The sequence below is a fragment of the Solea senegalensis genome, linkage group LG4 (assembly GCF_019176455.1).
Source record: "Solea senegalensis isolate Sse05_10M linkage group LG4, IFAPA_SoseM_1, whole genome shotgun sequence".
Taxonomy (NCBI): Eukaryota; Metazoa; Chordata; class Actinopteri; order Pleuronectiformes; family Soleidae; genus Solea; species Solea senegalensis.
Window position 1 is genome coordinate 7110641 of NC_058024.1, and position 20501 is coordinate 7131141.

A 20501-nucleotide genomic window follows, 5' to 3' on the forward strand; every position below is an offset into this window, starting at 1 on the left:
AGTTCACATAATAAGTAAGTGCTTGGCATGGAGAGTGGAGAGAAAAAAATAAATCTTTTATCTTTTAACAGGAAGAAAATCTTTGTCAGACCCAGATGATAGATGTGCTGTCACATTTTGGCCACATGAGAGGGAGGGGAGAAAAAGAGAGGGAGGAGAGAAGAGAGAGAGAGACCAGGAGCAGATGTATAACAGTTGTATACACACATCATAGACATAATGCATTCCCTAGCCCCTTACCCATCACAACTAAGTGCCTAACCCGAAACTAAACCCAGTGGTGGAGCTCACACACAATGACCCCACAAGGTCAAGGTCCTCACATCCTCACAAAGATAGGTTTGTACAGTGAGAGAGAAACTGTGTCCAACATGTTAACAAAGACATGACATAAGGAGAGAGAAAGAGAGGACATCAAACGAGAGATGATGTCGACTTATAGACACATACACTGTGCGTGTGCGTCAAAACATGCCTTTTTCTTTCTTCACGTTCAGCTGTTTCCAGCGCGGCAGCTGCGCAAAGTCATCTTTTGTGATCCCAAATACACTGCTGAAGTCCTCGTCTGAGAGGTGTCTCTGAAACACAGAGAAATGCACAAAATACAGTGAAGATTGTGTTTTCCTTGTGTTGAGGTGGTGGAGCAGATACTGTACATCTGACATCAATCTCATTACGCCCTGTACCTGTAAACTTTGAATGTTGAAATAAATCAGATAGATAGATAGATCAGATTTCTTCTCTCAGGTACATTGGTACTAAAAAAAAGTACACCTCCCCTTAGATTAGACAACTGTCAGGGAGACACTTTTGGAATCATCATTTGAAAACTCCATGACCACATGGAGTGAACGCTGACGTTGACCTAAAGTGTCTTATAATGGATATCTTTTTCTCCGTTGATGTAGATTTGTACAAACTTATTTATGACGTGTAGACTGACGTTAAAACCTTGTATGTTAAACAGCCAACTTCCCCCTGATTGCCTGTTCCCTCCCAGCAGTTGGAGGTTTACTGTTGTTATGGTCAGCACATGTGTCAAGTAGGAGTGGCCTCCATTCTAAATATGAGTGTCAGTGTCACAATGTGACTGGTCTTGTAGAAATACTGAAGCTGAAATCTTACACATTGAACCTTTAACCACTGACCTCTTTCTGGGTTGGGTCCACACCTTCAGGCAGCTCTGTTGGGAGCTTGTTGACCAGATCCTCAGGTGGAAATGACTCAAAGTTTTTCTCAATTTCAACACTCTCCTGCTCCTAGAAAATCCCAGTAGAGGAGCAAACACAGTTAATCTTTACATTTTCATGAATCTATTATATCTTCTATTCCTCTGACATGGAATGGTAACATGTTAAAAAACCATTTTCATTTGTTTTTAATTGTTCCAATCCAATTCAAGGTTGTGGAGCAAAGTTGATATCTGCTGACTACTTTCTCAATTAATTGATCAGTTGTTTGGCCTAATAAATGTCAGAAAATGATGAAATGATTACATTTGAATGATTTCTTTGTTTCAAATTTCACATTCAAAAAGTTTGTTTTAATTATAAAATAACACTCGAACTGAATAATCGATTGTCAAAATAGTTATTATATATATTGTATTAATCATTGCAGCCCTAGAAATCACAAAGTAAAAAAAATTAAGGTAATATTTGGCATCTGTCGTGTAAATGATACAGCAAACTGAGTGAATAATAAACCAGAGAAGTTCGTTCGATATTTTTAGATACCACTGTGACAGGGACAGGTATCACAGCATCTCCAAACTCCTTCTTCAGCTCTTCATAGTTCTTCCCTCCCTAAGAACAAAGAAATATTTAAAATCTAGTTGCCAGTGCTCTTTTATAGATACAGTATAAAAAAAAACAACCTAAACACTCACGCTCCATTTGAACGGATCCCAGGCCATGAACCAGCCAGTGAAGGTGGGCGGCTCGAACCCTTGCTTGACTAAGACGATGGGTGTGTCTGGGTCTCTGTTTCCCGGGTGGGTGTGCAGGTACTCCTGACTCGTCACCACTGCTTCTTTGCGTTCCTCGTCCTTTGCCTCTTTACCAATCCAGAGAAACACCTGAACAGATGACAACATTAAGAAAAGGGATATTCACTGTTTTCTAGGGGGTCGTCACAGCGGCAGAGATTTTTTTAGACTGGATGCCTTTCCTGACACAACCCTCCTGTTTATCCAGGCTTGGGATGTGCACAAGGAGTACATGTCAATTTAGAGTGTCCAATTAACAATGATTAGTGATAGTGGATTTGGTACTTTGCTCAGGGACACCCCAGCCCTTCAGTCACAAGCCAAGTTTGTCCAGTATGTAAGGAAATTGAATATACTACTCATTAGCATGTTTGTGTACGTGATTAAAAAAATTGTTTTGTTTTTCGTAGCCTTAGAATAAGAAAAAAATGATCATGCTTTCACGTAGACCGCCATTTTGTGCCACCATGTTTGTGCAGCAGCCTGAAAGGACAAAGCAGGCAGAATGTGCGTTTCATATTTTGAAGCAGAAGTTTTTCCCGTAGATGAAGAAGAATGGCTCTGTCCACATAAATGTATAACTAACTAGGCAGAACTAAGTCTGTATTTATGGAACCTAATCACCTGACATTTGTTAACAACTACTTCCTCTCTGAAATGTGAAGTTCACCATAGTTCCCTGACGTGCTGAGGGGAAAAGTTAAGAGTGATTGAAAGTCCTCTGATTGTCACCATTAGAAGTCACAATTCCCTACACACTGGACCTTTAAAATACTTTTTCTTTTGGGCAGCAGAACAGCTTCAGAGTCACTGTCTCCACTACCCCTACCTCCCCTACCAGAAAAACCAGCCTTGCAAGATCACAGTCACTAACCCGGAGACCTCAGAATCAGGAGGTTTCACAAATCTTGGCTCTCGCAAAAAGCACAAATTGGTTCACGGTCCTACACACACACACACACACCCTATCCAGGTACTGACTACAAGATCAAGGCAGTGACAGCGATATTTTAGACATTCACCATAGCAGAGCCACCATAAAGTAGCAGAGAAAAACGTTGTCAGAGGACAGACGACAAATGTGTCTGATCAAGAGGCTTTTTCTGAAAGGCGAGAATTGCAAAACACAGAAGCATGCAAAACAGATGCCGACATGGATCCACAGCAAACAAATGCTCTTGGCCTGGAGAGGGGAGAGTTTTTAACAGTGAGGATAAAGCAGTAGGCAATGGATGGATGTTTACACTGATGTCTTAAAAATATATAGAGAAAAAAGGCAAAAAGCGACTTGTTAAGTTCCGCTTTAAAAAATACTTTGTGGGTAACTTTCAGGAACAGTGTCACTTCATACCTGGTCCCATGTGTCCAGTAACATGACGTCATCGTCACTGAGGTCATCCTGCGTGAACTGAGTCACCTCAGTCACGATGAAACGACCTGTCTTATTGGAGCATTCAAACAGGCGTGGCTGGTGGTCGAAAACCATCTGCTGTAGCCTGCAGAGAATAACACCAGAAATAGGGGAAAACAAATGTGTTTCCTCTTAACTGTGCCTGATGTTACACACATGGAGCCTGTTCTGTTGTTTCCACACTGGTATTGGTGGTTTCCTTACCTCTTGTCACTGGCGTATGGAGTTTTGCCTCCAAGCAATTCCCAGAATTCAATGGACTCCTGACCCTCTGCCACAGTCTCCACTGAGATGTTCTGACCAATGACAGAAATCACCTCCTTCGCCATGGCTCTCTCATCTCCACTTGATCCCTTGTGACAGGAAACCAAATAAACCAAGAGTTAAGAGACTGGCATTATGAACTAATGTGATTGATATTTACCTCAAAGACTGGACAACAAAACAAATGATAGTACTCATAACTTTCTAACATAATGTAAATCAAGTACTGTGTGAGAGGATGACACATCGGCACCTTCTCTACAGGCTTTGTAAAGTTTGTTCTACCACAGGAGACTTTGACCATTCACTTGGCAGTTCACAGAGAGAAAGGGTGCTTCTATTGGCTGTTCTACTACAAATCTCTGTTAACAGGTCCCTTCATTGAATGATTGCTGTGCAGCATGATAGAGTTTAGAATCTCTGCCTGAACCAAGACTTAAGGAAATTTACAACACTGTCCTCGAGCTGTGTCAGGCCAGGCTCGAGATCATGTTGGCTGATTCACAATTTGTTTTTGTTTTGTTATTTGCCTCTCTTGTTTGGTGGCATGACGTCTACAAAAGAGAAAACAAGTAGGCATGGAGAAAAAGGGTCACTCCTACTTGACACATGCTCTGTGATGCATTCACTGATGCTCGTAAAATCCGTTCTTTCACTCTCGCTCTTGTCTCCTCTTACAACATTGCCCACACGTACAATTGTCCTGTCTCTAATATTCATAGGGACAATTTGGTTTGGCTCCACCTTGGTAAATGATGGGTTTAAAATCGAGCTTGGGCTCATAATTACAGTTAAACGGGTCGGGTGGGGCTTGGACAGATTGTGCACTGGTTCTGGTCATTCTGTTTTTTTTTGGGCCTGATCTAAACTCTACAGCACCAGTAACAACTGCCTATGCTGCAAATCATCTAAAAAAGAAAAGGGTCAAAACAAGAGTCAAATACAAACACAAAACACATCTGTCAATATCGCCTGAGAGTACAAAAAATGACAAGATTGCCTCAGGTCATGAAACAACGCATGTGTCCATGGTCATCTGATGACTTTAACATCCTGCACATGAGACTCAACAATCTACTATTTTTACTGGAGCCTTGTGCTGTTTTAACAGTGGTTATGTTTCTGAGCTTTCCTCCAGATTTTGGAACCTGGCTGCACAAATTTGCTCCAATTCAGTCACAAAATCACTGGTCAGGTCCAACACTGAAGTTTGGCCTGAATATCAGTTTGTGTTCCAATTCGTCCCAAGGATGTAGCTGAGGTAAGACTCAGTTCTCCAACACCAAAACAAAGAAACCAGTTCTTCATTGGCCATGCTTTGTGCACAAGGATAATTTAAAGAGGAAATTCTTTCCCTGAAGAGCACTAAATTCAGCATTCAAAGGCCTATTACAGAGAATTAGAAAACAGCTGTGGACAAAAGCAAGGACAACACTGTAACCATGTAACTGTACATTTTATAAAATTAGACATTACAAAATAGATACTATTAAATAATTATCAGCCTATTTCTCTTTTATTTTAACAGCATGTTCATTACCTTTCCACACCACAGATACATTTCTGCTTGGCTTTTTAGTACAAACACATCATTGGAGTTCAGAGAGGCAGCTAGTGCAGGAACTTCAATGGCTTTTGTGTTGGATGGGTCAGAGCCATGGACCTGGAATAGTCTTATCGGAGGCTCTGGGTCAGAGGATCCTTTTCTAGAGGTACCTCCCTTATGAGGAAAAACATAACAAAGTCTATACTGTAAAGAAAATCCAGAACAAACACAAAAATATTCTGATTCATGTTGTCAAGAGTCGTACCTCGAAGATAACCATTTTACCCTTGAAAATAGCCATAAAGTGTCTTGGTTCTTTGCCCATGGTTATTCTCACTTGGACTGGCTCACCACCGTATTTCTGATCCAAATCCACAGCATGAAATGCTGAAGCTGCCACTTCATCTGTTGTTGCATGACGCCCCTACAGCAATTGTAAAGAAAATATTTTATTGTATGGTCTTGAATTATTATTATCCATTAGACAGTGTGTGTTGAAGCATCCTCACCTGCCATATGTAAAGCAGGTAACACTGCTTGTTGTTAACTAAGTAAGTGTAGAGGATCAGGTAGCAGTCTCCTCCATAGAAGTATCCATGCCACTCAGGCTCCACGGGGACGAGCTCCAGATTCTCAATTCTCCACACCTGAACAAAAAAGTAAAGAAACTCTGAAAGAAACAGTAAAATCCTGACATCTTAGAATATATTCACGAAGTTTGTAAACTGCTCCCACACCAGTGTCCATAGAGAAAATCAGGGGTTTTAGCTTGTGTGGACACAGGAGCTGCTGATCTACTGCTGCGTTGTTCGGTAAGTTTCATTAGCTTAAGTAAATCTGAACGAAGGATTTCAAATACCAAGGTAACAAAATAGCACATTTGAACTTCCTGAAGGAGACAGCAGTGGATCAACAACTCCTATGTGCTATAGTGTAAAAAGGTGGATTTTCTCTATGGAATTTGGTGCAGCGAGTGGGGGGGGTAAAGACTTTATTATTGTATATCTATACATTGTAGACATATCTCAGAGAGGATGAGCATTCCTGTCTTATGTTATATACGCCACAGATAACAGGTACCTCGACTTGACCCGTGCCATTGTCCACCATTCGCTCCTGTGCAGCAATTTCTGGCATCACATGCATCAGAGACGCATCAAATTTCTCCTGTGTGATGTGAGCTGTGAAGCAAACATGGTCACAAAACAGTGAGTCAGGAATCAACAACCATTGAAGATTGCTTTAAAGAAAAACAAAAAGCTAGTTCTTCTTCACGTATACTGAAACTAACAAAGACACATACCCACTTTCCCTCTTGTGTGAACTTTGCCCAGACCTTGAGTCTGGTCTTTTACTGTCCAACTCTGGAACAACTGCTTGAAAAGAGCCGACTCAGCACCATCATTCACCGTCTCCACATTGGTAGTGGTGGGGTATGTTTTCATTTTGATGAACTCCTATAACAGCCAGTCAAAGGCAACATATACATATAAACGTGAAAGGTTTTATTAGTCACACACAGAATTATGTTATAATGTCACTTACCAAAGCTCTTTCCATAGCAGCCTGTCGTTCAGCTTTGTTTGCTTTCTTCCCCTTCCATACAAAGATCTTTGTCCCTCCTTGGTCCAGGAGGTAGCAGTCCTAAAACCATAATTATATTGAATACATAAAGAGAGCACTTGTTTTGCCCATTGGTAAACAAAATGTTTTATTTTTGCCTCCTTTTGGCCCAACAGCAGTTTCCCAAATTTAGCCATACAGGAATACTGAAATATCAGACTACATACACATATCAGGTTCTTTGCAGCAGCACCACATAATACTCAAAATAAAAATCGGTCACTATAGGTTGATTGTGATGAATTTCCTTTATCGGGATACTATGTCAGTGATGTATTTTTGAAACACACATCTTTTTGTAACACTTTGTAACACATTTCAGTAATGTATTTCTTGTAATGACAGTGCTCTACTTCCTTATATCTTGATGTGTTTGGTACTTTTATGTGTTGTTTATTTATTTACTTACTGTCTTGTTTTTTTTATCCTTTGTAGTCAATAAACTATTCTAACATAACATGCACAGTCAATTTTGCAGCATAAAGTAACTTTGAAAATAATCAATTTAACACCAGTTCTTATTAGGACCAAACAGGAATTTAACTCTTTACTTGACTCTTTTAGTGATAATTTAATCGTAAAAGAGTTTAATTTAACACTATTCCGTGGTGGATTTACTCCTAATCTGATTTGGTGTTAAATTGACTCAGACTTTAACAGTGCACATTTTACAGTGTGACAACATTTTATAAAAAAATTTGAAGCGTTAATAACGAGTTTTTGTAACATTGTAACATTAGCAATTTGTGTAACATCTTTTTAAAAATAAATCCATAACAGTGTCTTGTAAATACACCCATTTTTGGTAACGTCATTTTTGTCATTTTGTCAAATTTTTGGTAACATGACCATAATAATATTATGTCATGACAGGAAATGTAAATGTCTCCCATGCCTAAAGTCAACATTGCATGAGCTCACATCATGGTTGAGAAGATCCTGAACCAGTGGTCGAGTAGCAACTTCTGTGACCTTCATCTGGCCATCAGCATCTGAAACACTGTAGCAATGGCACAAATAAACAAAGTCAAACAACTTTGACTGAATGACTTTACTCCCTCCCAATTCATCACACTTGGGCCATGAGCAACTTACTGGTAAAGAGTGAGTTTGGCTTTCTGTTCCTGGTCAGCGATTTCATCAGGAACTCCATCTGTGAGCCCAGATGTTCTTTGTCCAAGAGTGTTATTCAGGATGTTCATAATCTGAGGAGAGTCACTCTCTGCGTCCCCCTCCATCACTCTGATCTCTGCCCGACCTCCTCTCTCTCTGTCTCGGATGTCTTTAGCCAACAACATTCCCTGAGAAGTAGAATATGTGACTACAAAATCCAGAAGTCACAAGCTTCAACTTCATCTCATCATATGATTAGTTATTGGAAGGTCCACACAGTGGAGCATGTGGCTCATATTGTTGCCTCACAGCAAGAAGGTTGCTGGTTCACGGTCACTGACCATCAGTTTGTCCCCGCCCCTCTAGCGCTTTATCAGCTGGGAATGGCACCAGCAGCCCTACGACCCTCATGGTGAGGATAAAGTGCAAGCAGGTGAATGAATGAATGACTGCATTTCCAAATATTAATACGTCATGTCCCCCAGTTTAGTAGAATGTTCTGCCAAAATCTGAATGTGACTCTGGGCCTTTTCCTTTTTGTTTTTTTTACCACATGTTTCAGCAGCAAAAGCACACGTGCTACTGATAACATGAACAATGGATCAGTTCAGTTCCTGTGTGACAGTGAAACCAGCAAGCCCTTGATATGAGGAAGCTGAATGGAACTCATCCATCATTCACATAATTATTTACACCTGTGCTTTTCCTCCTGTGACGTGTCAGAATGGCTGCTGTGAAAAAGTAATTGAAATGTAAAGTATGTACAAAATAATATAAGCTAAATGCTATGATCTATATTATATACTAATATCTAATAAGACTTTTTATAGTAGTAATTATCTCAAAGGTTTCACGCCTCACTGCATTGGTACGGATTGTGTGTGTGTATGGAAGTGTGTGTGTGGACAGTGAACCATTCAGAGGATCTTTTTTTGGTGTGGGAAGAAGGAAGTTAGTTTCATCTGATCTACACACCCTTTTCATAAATCTTTACGAATTATTTTACATTTTCTGTTCTGGCTCAGCAGACGTCAAGTGCTACTTGTGTGTATCATATACACCTACAGAAAACAGTAAAACTACTGTTTACCAATTCTGATTATAAAATTTAATGTGAATGTATTACACTGATAATAGCCTACAGTAATTCTCAATACCAAACTATTATCTGGATATTACTTTGGAAATTACATGTTATTGCTGTAATGCAACCTCCTTATTAGCACATTCTTACCATTATTATCAAGCTGGGAACTTCAACGACTATAATATTACCGTATTGTTACTATAGTCTAATGTAAAGTGTTCATTCACACAGATCTTACTTTGAGCTTTTCCTGTTTGTTACACTTTGGTCCATTCCACTGAATAATGGTCTTCCCGATGTCCAACAAGAAGACATCTCCACAGTTGAAGCTCTTCCAGCTCATTTCCACCTGAAACAAATCAAAACAATAACTGCTTCTTTTCCTCAGGATGTCCTGTAAACGTTATATAACCTCTGAAAATCCTGGCTCACCTCCGTGGCAATCACCCTTTTCTTCCCTTTGACATGAAGCAGCCTCTTGACATCATAGGTGTTGGTCTCAGTGTGCCTCATACCAGTTGCAACTCCACCTTTTTTATAGCTGAACAGAGAAATAGTGTTCTTTTCAGGACTACGTTTACCGTCTTTCACTGATGGCCTTCTGTGACAAAACTTTCACTCACATTATTCCTTGTTTGAAGTATCCTCTGAAGGTGTCAGACTCATGGTTCTGAACCTCACGGTGCTGCACAGGAGTGGAGCCCAGAAATTCATCGAGCTGTATGGTGTAAACAGCAGCTGCACCCTGTTCATCCTGTGATGATTTTGAGCCGATCCAGAAGTGAATGTCATAACTCAGAGAGTTGCTCACCTTATGTGTCTGGAGAAACAAGAGTGGAGGAAGAGTATAAATAGAAGTGCATCATCATTCGAAACACCATATACCCTATACCCCATAACCCATACACCATATGTACCCTATACACATATATAACTATTATCCCACACACCATATAGTAGTACCCAATACACCATGTTTACCCCATAGACCATACAGTATATATCCCATAGACCATGTATACCCCATACACCATACACTACCTAACCCTACCATACAGTACACTCTACCATGTACCTAAAGTCTACATTACATTACATGTCATTTAGCAGACGCTTTTATCCAAAGCGACTTACAATGGAATCAAGTACAATTAGCCAGGGGTGGAATCGAACTTGCGACCATGATGTCTTTGGTACACAAGGTAGGGTCTTAACCACTGAGCCACTCCACGCCGTTATCTACAAATACTCAAATTGATGATGTATATGTTTCAACATAGGAAGTTGAGTTGTTTAACTTATAGCAAGTTGAAACAGCAAATAAGTGTGTCTTGCTATATCAACCATACACTTCCAGATTACTTTAAGTGGCAATTTCAAGTTAAATTGTTACTTAAAGTAAATAGATTGTAACTAGTCTACATGCCCATGTGGATGGGTATGAAAGATGTGGGCAAAATCATGTGTAGCATGAATCAAGACTAGAACTGTATAAATACAAAACATTTACCATAACACTCTTCCCTCTTTCAGCCCCTCCCTTTCTAGAGGTCACCACAGCAGATGATCTGCATATTTGACGCAACTGTTCCATTTGTCCAGGCTTGGACAAGGACTACACTGGCTGGGGTCAATTTAGAGTGTTAACAATGAGCAATGGAGATTGGGTAACCTTGCTCAGGGGTACCACAGACCTTGACCTGGCGTGGACTCAAACTGACAAGCATTTGGTTATAAGCCAAGGTCTGCTTGGCTATGGGCTGCCCAAATAAACATCGACTCATTTGTTTAAAAATATAAAAGGTATTTGAACAAGAACAATGCCTTTGTTTCCTCAGTCGGTTTATCAGGCATCTGTGGATTACTTTACAACAAAGCAGCATATTACATCTCACATCCTCATTAGTATCATTGCAATTTTAGATAACACTTTACATGACAGTTCAGTAATAAAATGATAACAGTGACACCTTTTTAGTGAAATACCAACTCATTTTAAATACGATATTCAGGTAATAGCTTGGTGATGACGATGTAATAGTGAAACTAAACCTATTGCAGGTGTTTCCAGATAACAGGAGCCTGAATGAAATATAATATATAATAAACAGTTTTAAATTGAAATTTAAAATTGTGTGTGAACATATAGTAATGCAGGATGAATTTCAGCTTTATAACATGGTAATCATCATTTTAAATGACCAAGCATTTAGGCTATCATGTTACACTATCATTTTTCACATTACCATGCTATTACATGGAAATGACATGAGAAATAAAATAGTATTATCATGATATCACCTCCCTTTTTCCATCCTATTCACACCCCACATCTTCCATAACATTTATTTTACCTCAAAACATTTAAACAAATTGAAAACATTAAGTTTAACTTTTGAAAATGTAGTAACACGTGTTAAAAGGGTGATTAAATTATTTCATATAACTTAATGGCAGTATTATATGTCAGTGTACACAAACATGACACCACACTTACAGACAGAAGCAGGTAGCAGTCACCGTCATAAAAGCTGCCATACGATTTCTCTGGGACTTGTACCAGCTCCATTTTCTGTTGCACAAAGAAAAACAGATATTCAGTAACTGTTTGAGTCATTTTTCCTCCTAAACAGGTGGAAGCTGTTTCCTGAGAAAAAACAAAATCAAATTACCTCAATTCTCCAGATTATAATCCCAGCGCTGTGAGTTACTGCTTTGAATGTGTACTCCATTTTGCTCCAGTCGACAGTTTGGTGCAATGTTGTTGTTGTACGTTCTTTTTATCTGAGAGAGGAACTGATTATACAAGGAGAAGTGGACATTAAAATCATTCTCCTTATGATAAGCCACATCTATTATTCAGGCTGTAAATCAAATATTCTAGCTATAGTTATATTTTTTTGATAATCGAGAAACCCACAAATAGTCACCGTGATCAAAGCTCAGGATTTTTTATTTTATCAGCTGTAGTACTCACCTGATATTCTTGTTTGACAAGCTTCCTCTCAGATTTGCTGTGCGATAACAAAAGGCCCTCAGTCCTCGTCCCCTCTGGGCCCCACATTTGCCTGTGTTTGCATGTTCCAGGACCTTTCACCATGTTTGGCCCAATCACTGAGGACACTCACAATCCTGTAAACAAATGTGCTGAAAAAAAAAAAGGGATTGACTCATATTCAAATGAGCACACACACACACACAGTAACACTGACCACCACCATCATGTTTAGTCATTTCAGCCCTGAACAACTACATGGCATCATATGAATCTAATTTTAACTTACACATTATGAAGACAAAAGGATGACAATCTGTGTGAATATGCAACCGAAAGGGAGACTCATTTCACAGATCCATTTCGTACATTATGCTCAATCAAACTCATGAACCTCATTTTCACTTATCATATACAATTCACCATATATCCCAGAATATCAGCAATATAAAAGTGAAAAAGAAATGAGATAATTTAATCTTCATTTAAAAGTATCATTCCACATTATCTATGGATACATGCACAGCTGCAGATAGCGAATAATAACGCAAGTGTAAGCTTGTACAAGAAGAATATTTTCTGTTAATAATTAAATATAAGAGAATTCATTTACATTTACTTTTAAATTAATCTTTACTCTATTAATCTTTTGGTAGTGGAATAATAAACAATAATAATATAAATAAAATGCAATCTTTAAGTCATTGTACTAATATAGTTAGATTTTAATGTTACCATCATAACATAATATTGTCAGCTATGAAATTTGAACCTGCATTTCGTTTATGTGTAAGCAATAAGCAACAGACTGATCCATCAGCGTTTGAAGGAGCCGCGTCTCAGGTGGTTCCTCCCTGCTGCTGTAAGACTGGACAACCAGCTTTGCTCACAGTGAACCACACCCACTGCATCTCTTGTAAATCCACTTAAAAGTCCAGTGTGTAATAATTAGTGACCTCTAATGGTGAGACAGCAGAGTGCAACAAACAGGACTCTTTTGTTCATGACTCACCTTCCCAACTTGATCAGGGAACTATGGTGACCCTTGTATAACAACACTCTCATTTCTCCCACTCCCTCTGCTATTTCTTCTTTCTTATTTGCTGGTGTATGGTTAATGTGGGTGGAGCCATTCTTCTTCATTTGCATATTGCTGCTCAATAGAGAGCATCCTGACCTACTGTCACTGAGTGTGGTTTTCCAGCTGCACAAGTGGTACAGAGGAAGGCTGTCAAAGTTGTCCTTTAAAATTGTTGGCTGCCCTCTCCTCTCTCTGGAAGAACTCCACAGTTCCCACGGCCTCAGAAAAGCCCACACTATTTTTGTTTGACCTGCTGATGATACAGATCTTTGAAAACACAGACAAACAGACTAAAGGACAGTTTTTACCCCACAGCCTTTAATATATATAATGATTCACACATACAGTTGTGATACCTGAGGGATTGTGCAGTATTGCAATAATATACTGAATATCTATAGTACATGCCTATCTCTTGTGTTTTATTTCTACATTTTTCATTCAGTCTATTTTGTGTTATATTTAACAATAGTTTCATACTTTAGGTATTTTACAATATTTTATCTCCTGCACTAATGACAATGACAATAAAGATATTTTATTTGATTCTATACTTTTTTTTTATTGTAAAGTGATATTTATAATGTTACTGGACCTATAACTGCAGTACTCACATCAGTGTAATATCTTACACTGTATGTGCAAATGTTTATGCTTCACACTATGCTCATAAATTATGGTTACACACTGTTTATGATGTGTTATTCATCAGTATTGTGTTTTCTGTTGTTAATAATGCTTGCTATTTATTAATTGTACTTTTTTTTACTGTCTTTGCTGCTTTAACAGTGCAAATCCTCTCATAGAGGGAGTAATAAATTATAATCGTTAGATTTAGTTTTCCAATTTTTCTAGCAGGTAGGAACTGAAATAAAGGATGGACTGTGTTGTCTCCATTACCCTGCATGTGTTTCCATCTCTACCAGATGCTTTTGGCTCCTCCCAGACTGCTTAGTAAAACATTCCAGCCCACCTCTGGGACTCTGCTGGCTCCTTAACACGCCGCCACTCAACTCCAGTCAAGGTTTTACAGGAGGTAGAGAGACTGAGCTGACAAAAAAATGAGAGGACTTGTTGTCTTGGTAACTTTGGCCTGCTTTGCCACCGCTCAGCACCAAGCACTGATTGACTATTTGGAGCGGAGGCTGCTTGCTATTGAGGTAAGACTCCCTTCACCTCCCTGCCGAGCCCTGCGCTCCAGAGTCCCTCTGAGAGGAAACTTTGAGGGACAGGGCAAAGGCAATGGAATGCAGATGTGGGCAAAACCTGGGGAAAAAGCTGGTGCTGTGCAGTGTTCCAAAATGTATATGAATCATAAGCTTATTTTTTGCTTTGAGACACTGAGATAAAACTGTATGCATGGATATTGCATGTGATTTAACAAGGAGTTTACATGATTACATTATTTAGAAAAAGAAAAATCTGGTGTTATCTTTGACAATAGACCTGGTTTGATTATGAGACTTGTATTATCTTGGCATCGCACATTTTCATTTAATTTTTCTCTGTTTAATGAATTACACAATTTCCCCTTCAACACATGGCGAATGAATCATCTTCCAGGGATCTTCCTGTGTGTGGAGAAACATCTCATTCATTCAGGAAACAGACTAATGCTAAATTACAAGTTACAAGTCATCAAAGGGAGCAAGACATTAAGTTATATGATCACAGCTCAGAAATAACATAGAACTAATATGGAAGTATAGTAATAAGGCTACATCAGTGTAATACCTTCACCTGAAAATGTTTGGGAATGAAACTTGAAAACTTAGCTGAAATTCATCCTCCTTCCTACCTTCAAGGTAATGCTGGAGACATCTGTGGTCAGTCACAGTTTCTGTGTAATAACCATGAATCATCTACCTGTTTCATCACAGCAGAATCACTATGAACCAAATGACTTAAAGTGTTATTTTAACACATGCATTTATTCATATACTCATATAAAAGTAATCTATACTGTTTTTCATATTGCGTCAGTAAAGTGGTGTCAAATGCAGCGAAACTCTAATTTCTGTTCCCGCCTCGCTCCAGACCTATCCAGTCTGTAAAAGAGCAGCATGTGCACAGATCACAGTGAGGATGTCCAGCTGAAACATGTTGTCACTGGGAGGATACTTGCCACGTGTAGCCTCAACCTGGTTATTTGATGGATGAGTTTCCTACTCATTATGTCGCTTATGTACCAATCTATTTCCTGAGAGGAGCATAAAATTATGGCCTCCTATTTTCAGCTGCTTTCTAAAAATACACTCACTGTTCCTGCGAAACAAAAATCCATGACGTAGACTTGCCACACTCTGCTTGTGTATAGATTCAGACATAACTAATCACCTTTGTTAAAAAACAACAGGACCGGATCTCTCTATGGCACGAACAGACAGCCCGTTATGCCACAGAGCTGCGGGAGCTGAAGCAACAAATGGTTTCTCAGCTGGAGAACCTGGACAAAGAGAAAGAGGTGCTGAGAGTGAGTCTGGACGGCGTGGGCACCAGGGTGGACCGGGTGGAGCGGGAGCTGGACTACCTGGAGACTCAGAATGGGAACCAGCCGTGTGTGGATGTAGACGACAAGCTGATAGAGCAGCAGGTGAATCTGGTGACGGAGAAGCAGAAGGCAAAATATTCCAAACTGTCAGGTGAGATATGAGATAAGATATGAAACTACACTGACACTGACACCAGATTAACATCAGAGTAAAAAATACTTATTCTGTGAGCATGAACTCACAAACACAAACTACTGCAAATATAATGATTTGAAATAGAGGAAATAAATCAACTTGTCACTCATACTGTACATTAATTGCAGAACATTGAGTTGACAGACTAGTTATTTAAAGCTGATTGTTGTTGACTGTTCATATTTAGACTACTACTACTACTATTACTCCTACTAGTAGTAATACTACCACTACTCCTACTAGTAGTACTACTACCACTACTCCTACTCCTACTACTTCTACTACTCCTCCTACTACTACTACTACTCTGACTACCACCACCAATTTTAGTCGAAGAACAGCAGAGTGTATGTGTCAAAATCATGTTGTGTGCAAATGAGGAAAATGATTAAATGATAATAAGGACAACAGGAAAACATGTCCAACTAATTACAGGAAAAAGAAAACGCATGGAGTTTTTTTCAAGTCACTGATCAATTCGACGAAATTCGGAGGAACAACATGAATACCAGGTCTTTACACAATCCCCAAATATCAACCAAATTGAAAACACACACTGAGAATGTTCAGCAGATGTATTTACTAATGCTGCGTGTGTATTGGTGGCTTCTTTGAGCCCAAAAAAATCTATAAATAACACAAATACAGAAGGGAGAAGTTATATTTATGTAGGACAGTCATTCAGTCATTAGAATAAGAATCATATTGTTGAAATAATTCAAACCTGACTTGGATTTGCCCTTCAAGCACTCGAGATTCAAATATGTCTTTGAACAATAAACTGACACCAACAGCTGACTGGCTTATGTTAGCTTTAAAGAAACAAATCTGTTGTGTTTGTTTTCAATAACATACACCAGTAACAGAGGAACAAGCCAACAAATAACCTACATTGTATGAGTGTGCACTGTAGTGCATGTATTATTACAGTACATATATGTACACACAACACACAAGTGTAAACATGTTGCACAAAAAATTCTTAGTTTAGCATTAAGACTTTATCTTAATCGAGATATTATGGTAACAACAACAGGACTTTGGAAGCTAAGCTAACACCTCTAACACTGGAGTAGAATTGATCTTGTGCAACAACAAAGTAACATCAGTAAAAGGAGCCTTCCTTAAAGCAGTTTTCAAATGACAACAAAAGATAATGTTATTAAAATGTCATGGAGACGTCACCCTCTCACTCTCTCATACTCAGACTGCAGTGACATGATCTCGAGCATAAAAGCCATGAAGATCTTGAAACGAGTCGGAGGGCCAAAGGGCGCGTGGAGCAAAGACAGCAACTCAGGTTCTGGGAAGATCTACATCTTCAACGGGACAGATGGGGACACAATCCACGAGTTTTCCTCTGTGCAGGACTTCACCCGCTCTCCGGGGATGTTTCAGTCCAAAGCCCTGAAGCTACCATCGGCGTGGAGAGGAACAGGACATGTCATCTACAAAAATCACGCCTACTATGTAACTCAGGATGATGAGATCATGGTGGTTAAATATGACTTGAGGAGCAACTCTGTGACAGACAGGGCTGTGTTTCCTGTCCAGGACCACGTCCCAGTGTACGACCTGACTCCTGAGACAGTGCTGGACCTGGCTGTGGATGAAGAAGGCCTGTGGGCCATTTACGCCACACGCCAGAACGAGAGGCACATCTCTGTGGCAAAAATGGACACCAACTTGGTGGGCATCGAGCAGATGTGGGACACTAACTGCCCGCAAGAGAACGCGGAGGCCGCCTTTGTCATCTGCGGCACTCTCTATGTCGTGTACAACACCCAGCAACCTGGTCGCTCTCGTTTGCAGTGTGTGTTTGATGTTAATGACATGGTGACCAATGAGGACGCACCACAGATTTACTTCCCAAAACGTTATGGGGCTCACTCCAGTCTGAAGTACAACCCACAGGAGCAGCTGCTGTATGCCTGGGATGATGGATACCAGATCCTGTACAAGCTCGTCATGAAGAAGAAACTAGAAATATGAGCTCATGTGTACAAACAATCCTCAAAAAACTCTCCATAACAAATCTATAAATGCGTACACGACCATGCCAGAGGTTTGGCAAGTTTTAGCTTCTTACAAGTTATGTATACTTCATTTAACTGGCCACTTTATAACATGTGGTGTAGAAATTCAGACGCTTATCTCTTACTTTTCATGCAGCCATTAGTTTCCATCTTATATTATTTAAAACAATAAACAGATCTACATCTTTAATAACGATGCCACACGATCACTTCATAACAATTACCTAACTTTAAATTAACTCCGATTCTTAGTTAGTGTTAGTGAGCAAGCATGTCTACGGTGAACTACAGTGGCCTTTGTGGACCAAAAAAGAAGGTCACACTTAATTTGCATAGTAAGCTGTCTGGCAACACAAGACACTGTCTGGCTGGTTTGTCTAGAAACATGGTGCACAAGATGGCCGTCTCTGTAAAGGCAAGGCCCTCACCTAAATTCAGGGCCAACCCAAGTCTTTATGGGGCCCTAAGCTAAATTGGATTTGGGGGGGCCCCTCCTACCACCTCAGAGTAGCCGGTGCTTGGCTATTACTGCTACTAATGTAACACTTTGAATTGCATTAATTATAGTTGAGATATTGACACCAAACCAGTGCCTCTCTTTTTTTAACCTTATACACAAACTACAGGGGGCTCACTTAGTTTATTATGCCTTGAACCAGCTCTGCATAAATAACATATGAAAGTTAACAAACAATTAATAATTGTTCAGATGTATCTGTTTAATTTCACACACTGTAATGGTTCGAATTTAAAGGGCAGACTTTCGGTGGAACACAGGAGCAGAGACAAAATAATGAATGTAGTTACAGAAAACAGTAAAACAGGCCAGTGAGGATTTTTGTTGATTGTGGGATTTTTCTATCATTGTCTCATGTTTGCCATGATCTTAACCCTCATGCAACCTTTAGAGGATAACACCCTTCACCTTAGGTACGAAAAGTGTCGACATTGAAACCCATTATAAACTCATTTTATCCCTCGTCATTGCAGCATGAAGAATACTTTCCATGTTTTTATGCTTCTATCCTGAGATCATGGCCTCAACTGTTCATCATCAATTTGGCCCATCAATTTCCATAATTTCCCTGGTAATCCAGCAGATGGTGGTGCTAAATTATAAATGGCCAGTAACTGTTTATTTTACACAGGGTATTATTGACATATTACAGGAACAGAAGTAAACATTGGAAACCATCACATACAAATCAATGCAAATGTCATGCCATTATCACAGACAAAATTATCAAAAAAAAAAAGGTTGCATGAGGGTTACATTTCTAAGTACACTGCACTGCCAATCCATCTTAACCATCAGTTTTGTCTACCGGTGGGTCAACTTGAAAGGGTTTACTGTACATGATCTCTTGTGCTACTGTCTGTTTTTTAAGTGTTTTTGTTCTTTCTCATTCATATACCAAAAGCTTCACAGTATATTTTATACATCTAGCTATTTACCATAACCTCACAAAATCTGTCCGTCATATACTTATATATACTATGCCTGTCATTTTGCAGTAAAAGCACAATGAGTCAACTGTAATCTGGGAAGTCGAGCTGTATTTGTGCTCTGATTTATAATTCCATGTAAATCAGTTCAGATGAGCATATTTTCCCTCACTGGTCATGTGCGCAGAACCTAAGTAACAACATCAAGTCGAAATCAAGTTTTCACTCTTGCTAAACAACTCAATTTATACAGAATATCTTATATAATACTATTATATGGGCCATTCTACCAAATTCGTGCAAAGTCCAGAGTTGGAAACACATTTTCAAAAGTTGTTTTTTTCCAAAAACCTTGTCCATACATATATTGTACCATATTTCTATGGTACATATCTAGTAAAGGCGCAGTCAAATTTCATATATTAATGTCTGCCTGTTCTTGAAATGTTTTTCAACTCCTGAAATTTGTCACTACCGTAACATAGCAACACACTGCAATAAAAACCATTATATTAATCTGTTAATATTGTGTGTCCATACACCCTCTAAAGAATAATTTTAGTAATTTATTATGAAGGGTTTTACAACTAAATCAATTAAAATAATTTTTTTATCAAATTTCAAAGTTTATTTTCAAAAGACTCATCAAAATTTAAATGCAATCTTTTTTGTAAAATTAATTACACTAATCATAGAGATCTCAGAGTTCATTAGTTATTACATTGAATGTATATTTAACCAATAGTTATCATAAAATGTTATTTAATGACTCAATTCTTATTTTATTTTACAAAACATTCAGTGTTACGGTAGTGACCGCACTGTTACGGTAGTGACTGCACTGTTTTGCTTGTGACCACAGTATTTTGTTTGCAAGGTTGTATTATATCCCCTCAACCTTATTGCTTAATATTAACTCATAACCTGCCTTTTAATGTGAATTTTACAAACACAAATGTTATGTCTCTCATAGGTGATCTTTAGATGTGGGTTGTCTGCAGTTGTGTTGATCACTCTGTCGGAGCTGCCTAGTGTTTCCCTGAGCATAGAAACAAGATTGTATTTTCTGAGCAACCTGCTTGTCAATGCGCTTCTTAATCCATGTTTCTCTTTATAATTGGCAGACTTGTATTTTTTTCTGCAAATTGTGCATGAGTGTGTTATGGAAAAGAAGGGTCTTTCTGATATGCGCAGGAACTCTGTGCTTCCATACTTCCTTCTGAGT

At 39.0% G+C, this 20501-nt stretch overlaps 2 protein-coding genes across 2 annotated transcripts; one reads left to right on the forward strand and one right to left on the reverse strand.

Moving 5' to 3' along the window:
• Positions 1 to 213: 213 nt before the first annotated feature.
• avil (advillin) lies at positions 214 to 15505 on the reverse strand. The gene is made up of 21 exons (XM_044023075.1): positions 15445 to 15505; positions 12009 to 12178; positions 11704 to 11827; positions 11529 to 11603; positions 9655 to 9851; positions 9464 to 9572; positions 9270 to 9380; positions 7927 to 8132; positions 7753 to 7831; positions 6754 to 6852; positions 6512 to 6665; positions 6289 to 6389; positions 5718 to 5855; positions 5474 to 5632; positions 5203 to 5382; positions 3603 to 3751; positions 3339 to 3483; positions 1889 to 2077; positions 1737 to 1805; positions 1149 to 1259; positions 214 to 578 (listed from the first exon to the last, which is right to left on the reverse strand). The coding sequence occupies exons 3-21, from the start codon at positions 11761 to 11763 to the stop codon at positions 465 to 467; spliced, it is 2445 nt and encodes an 814-aa protein (XP_043879010.1). The 5' UTR covers positions 11764 to 11827; positions 12009 to 12178; positions 15445 to 15505; the 3' UTR covers positions 214 to 464.
• On the forward strand, positions 14017 to 19548 carry olfml3b (olfactomedin-like 3b). The gene is made up of 3 exons (XM_044023077.1): positions 14017 to 14267; positions 15464 to 15749; positions 17002 to 19548. Exons 1-3 carry the CDS (start codon positions 14169 to 14171, stop codon positions 17784 to 17786), a joined length of 1170 nt encoding a protein of 389 aa, XP_043879012.1. The 5' UTR covers positions 14017 to 14168; the 3' UTR covers positions 17787 to 19548.
• Positions 19549 to 20501: the final 953 nt, after the last annotated feature.

Bases quoted from the DNA above. Each gene is read 5' to 3' on its own strand.
- olfml3b (XM_044023077.1), top strand. From the start codon at position 14,169: ATGAGAGGACTTGTTGTCTTGGTAACTTTGGCCTGCTTTGCCACCGCT. The intron at 14,268-15,463 runs GTAAGACTCCCT...AAAAAACAACAG, and splicing joins GGAGGCTGCTTGCTATTGAG to GACCGGATCTCTCTATGGCA. The intron at 15,750-17,001 runs GTGAGATATGAG...TCTCATACTCAG, and splicing joins AAAATATTCCAAACTGTCAG to ACTGCAGTGACATGATCTCG.
- avil (XM_044023075.1), bottom strand. From the start codon at position 11,763: ATGGAGTACACATTCAAAGCAGTAACTCACAGCGCTGGGATTATAATC. The intron at 8,133-9,269 runs GTAAGATCTGTG...TCTACTTCTCAG, and splicing joins ACAAACAGGAAAAGCTCAAA to GGAATGTTGTTGGCTAAAGA. The intron at 7,832-7,926 runs GTAAGTTGCTCA...CCATTGCTACAG, and splicing joins GCCAAACTCACTCTTTACCA to TGTTTCAGATGCTGATGGCC.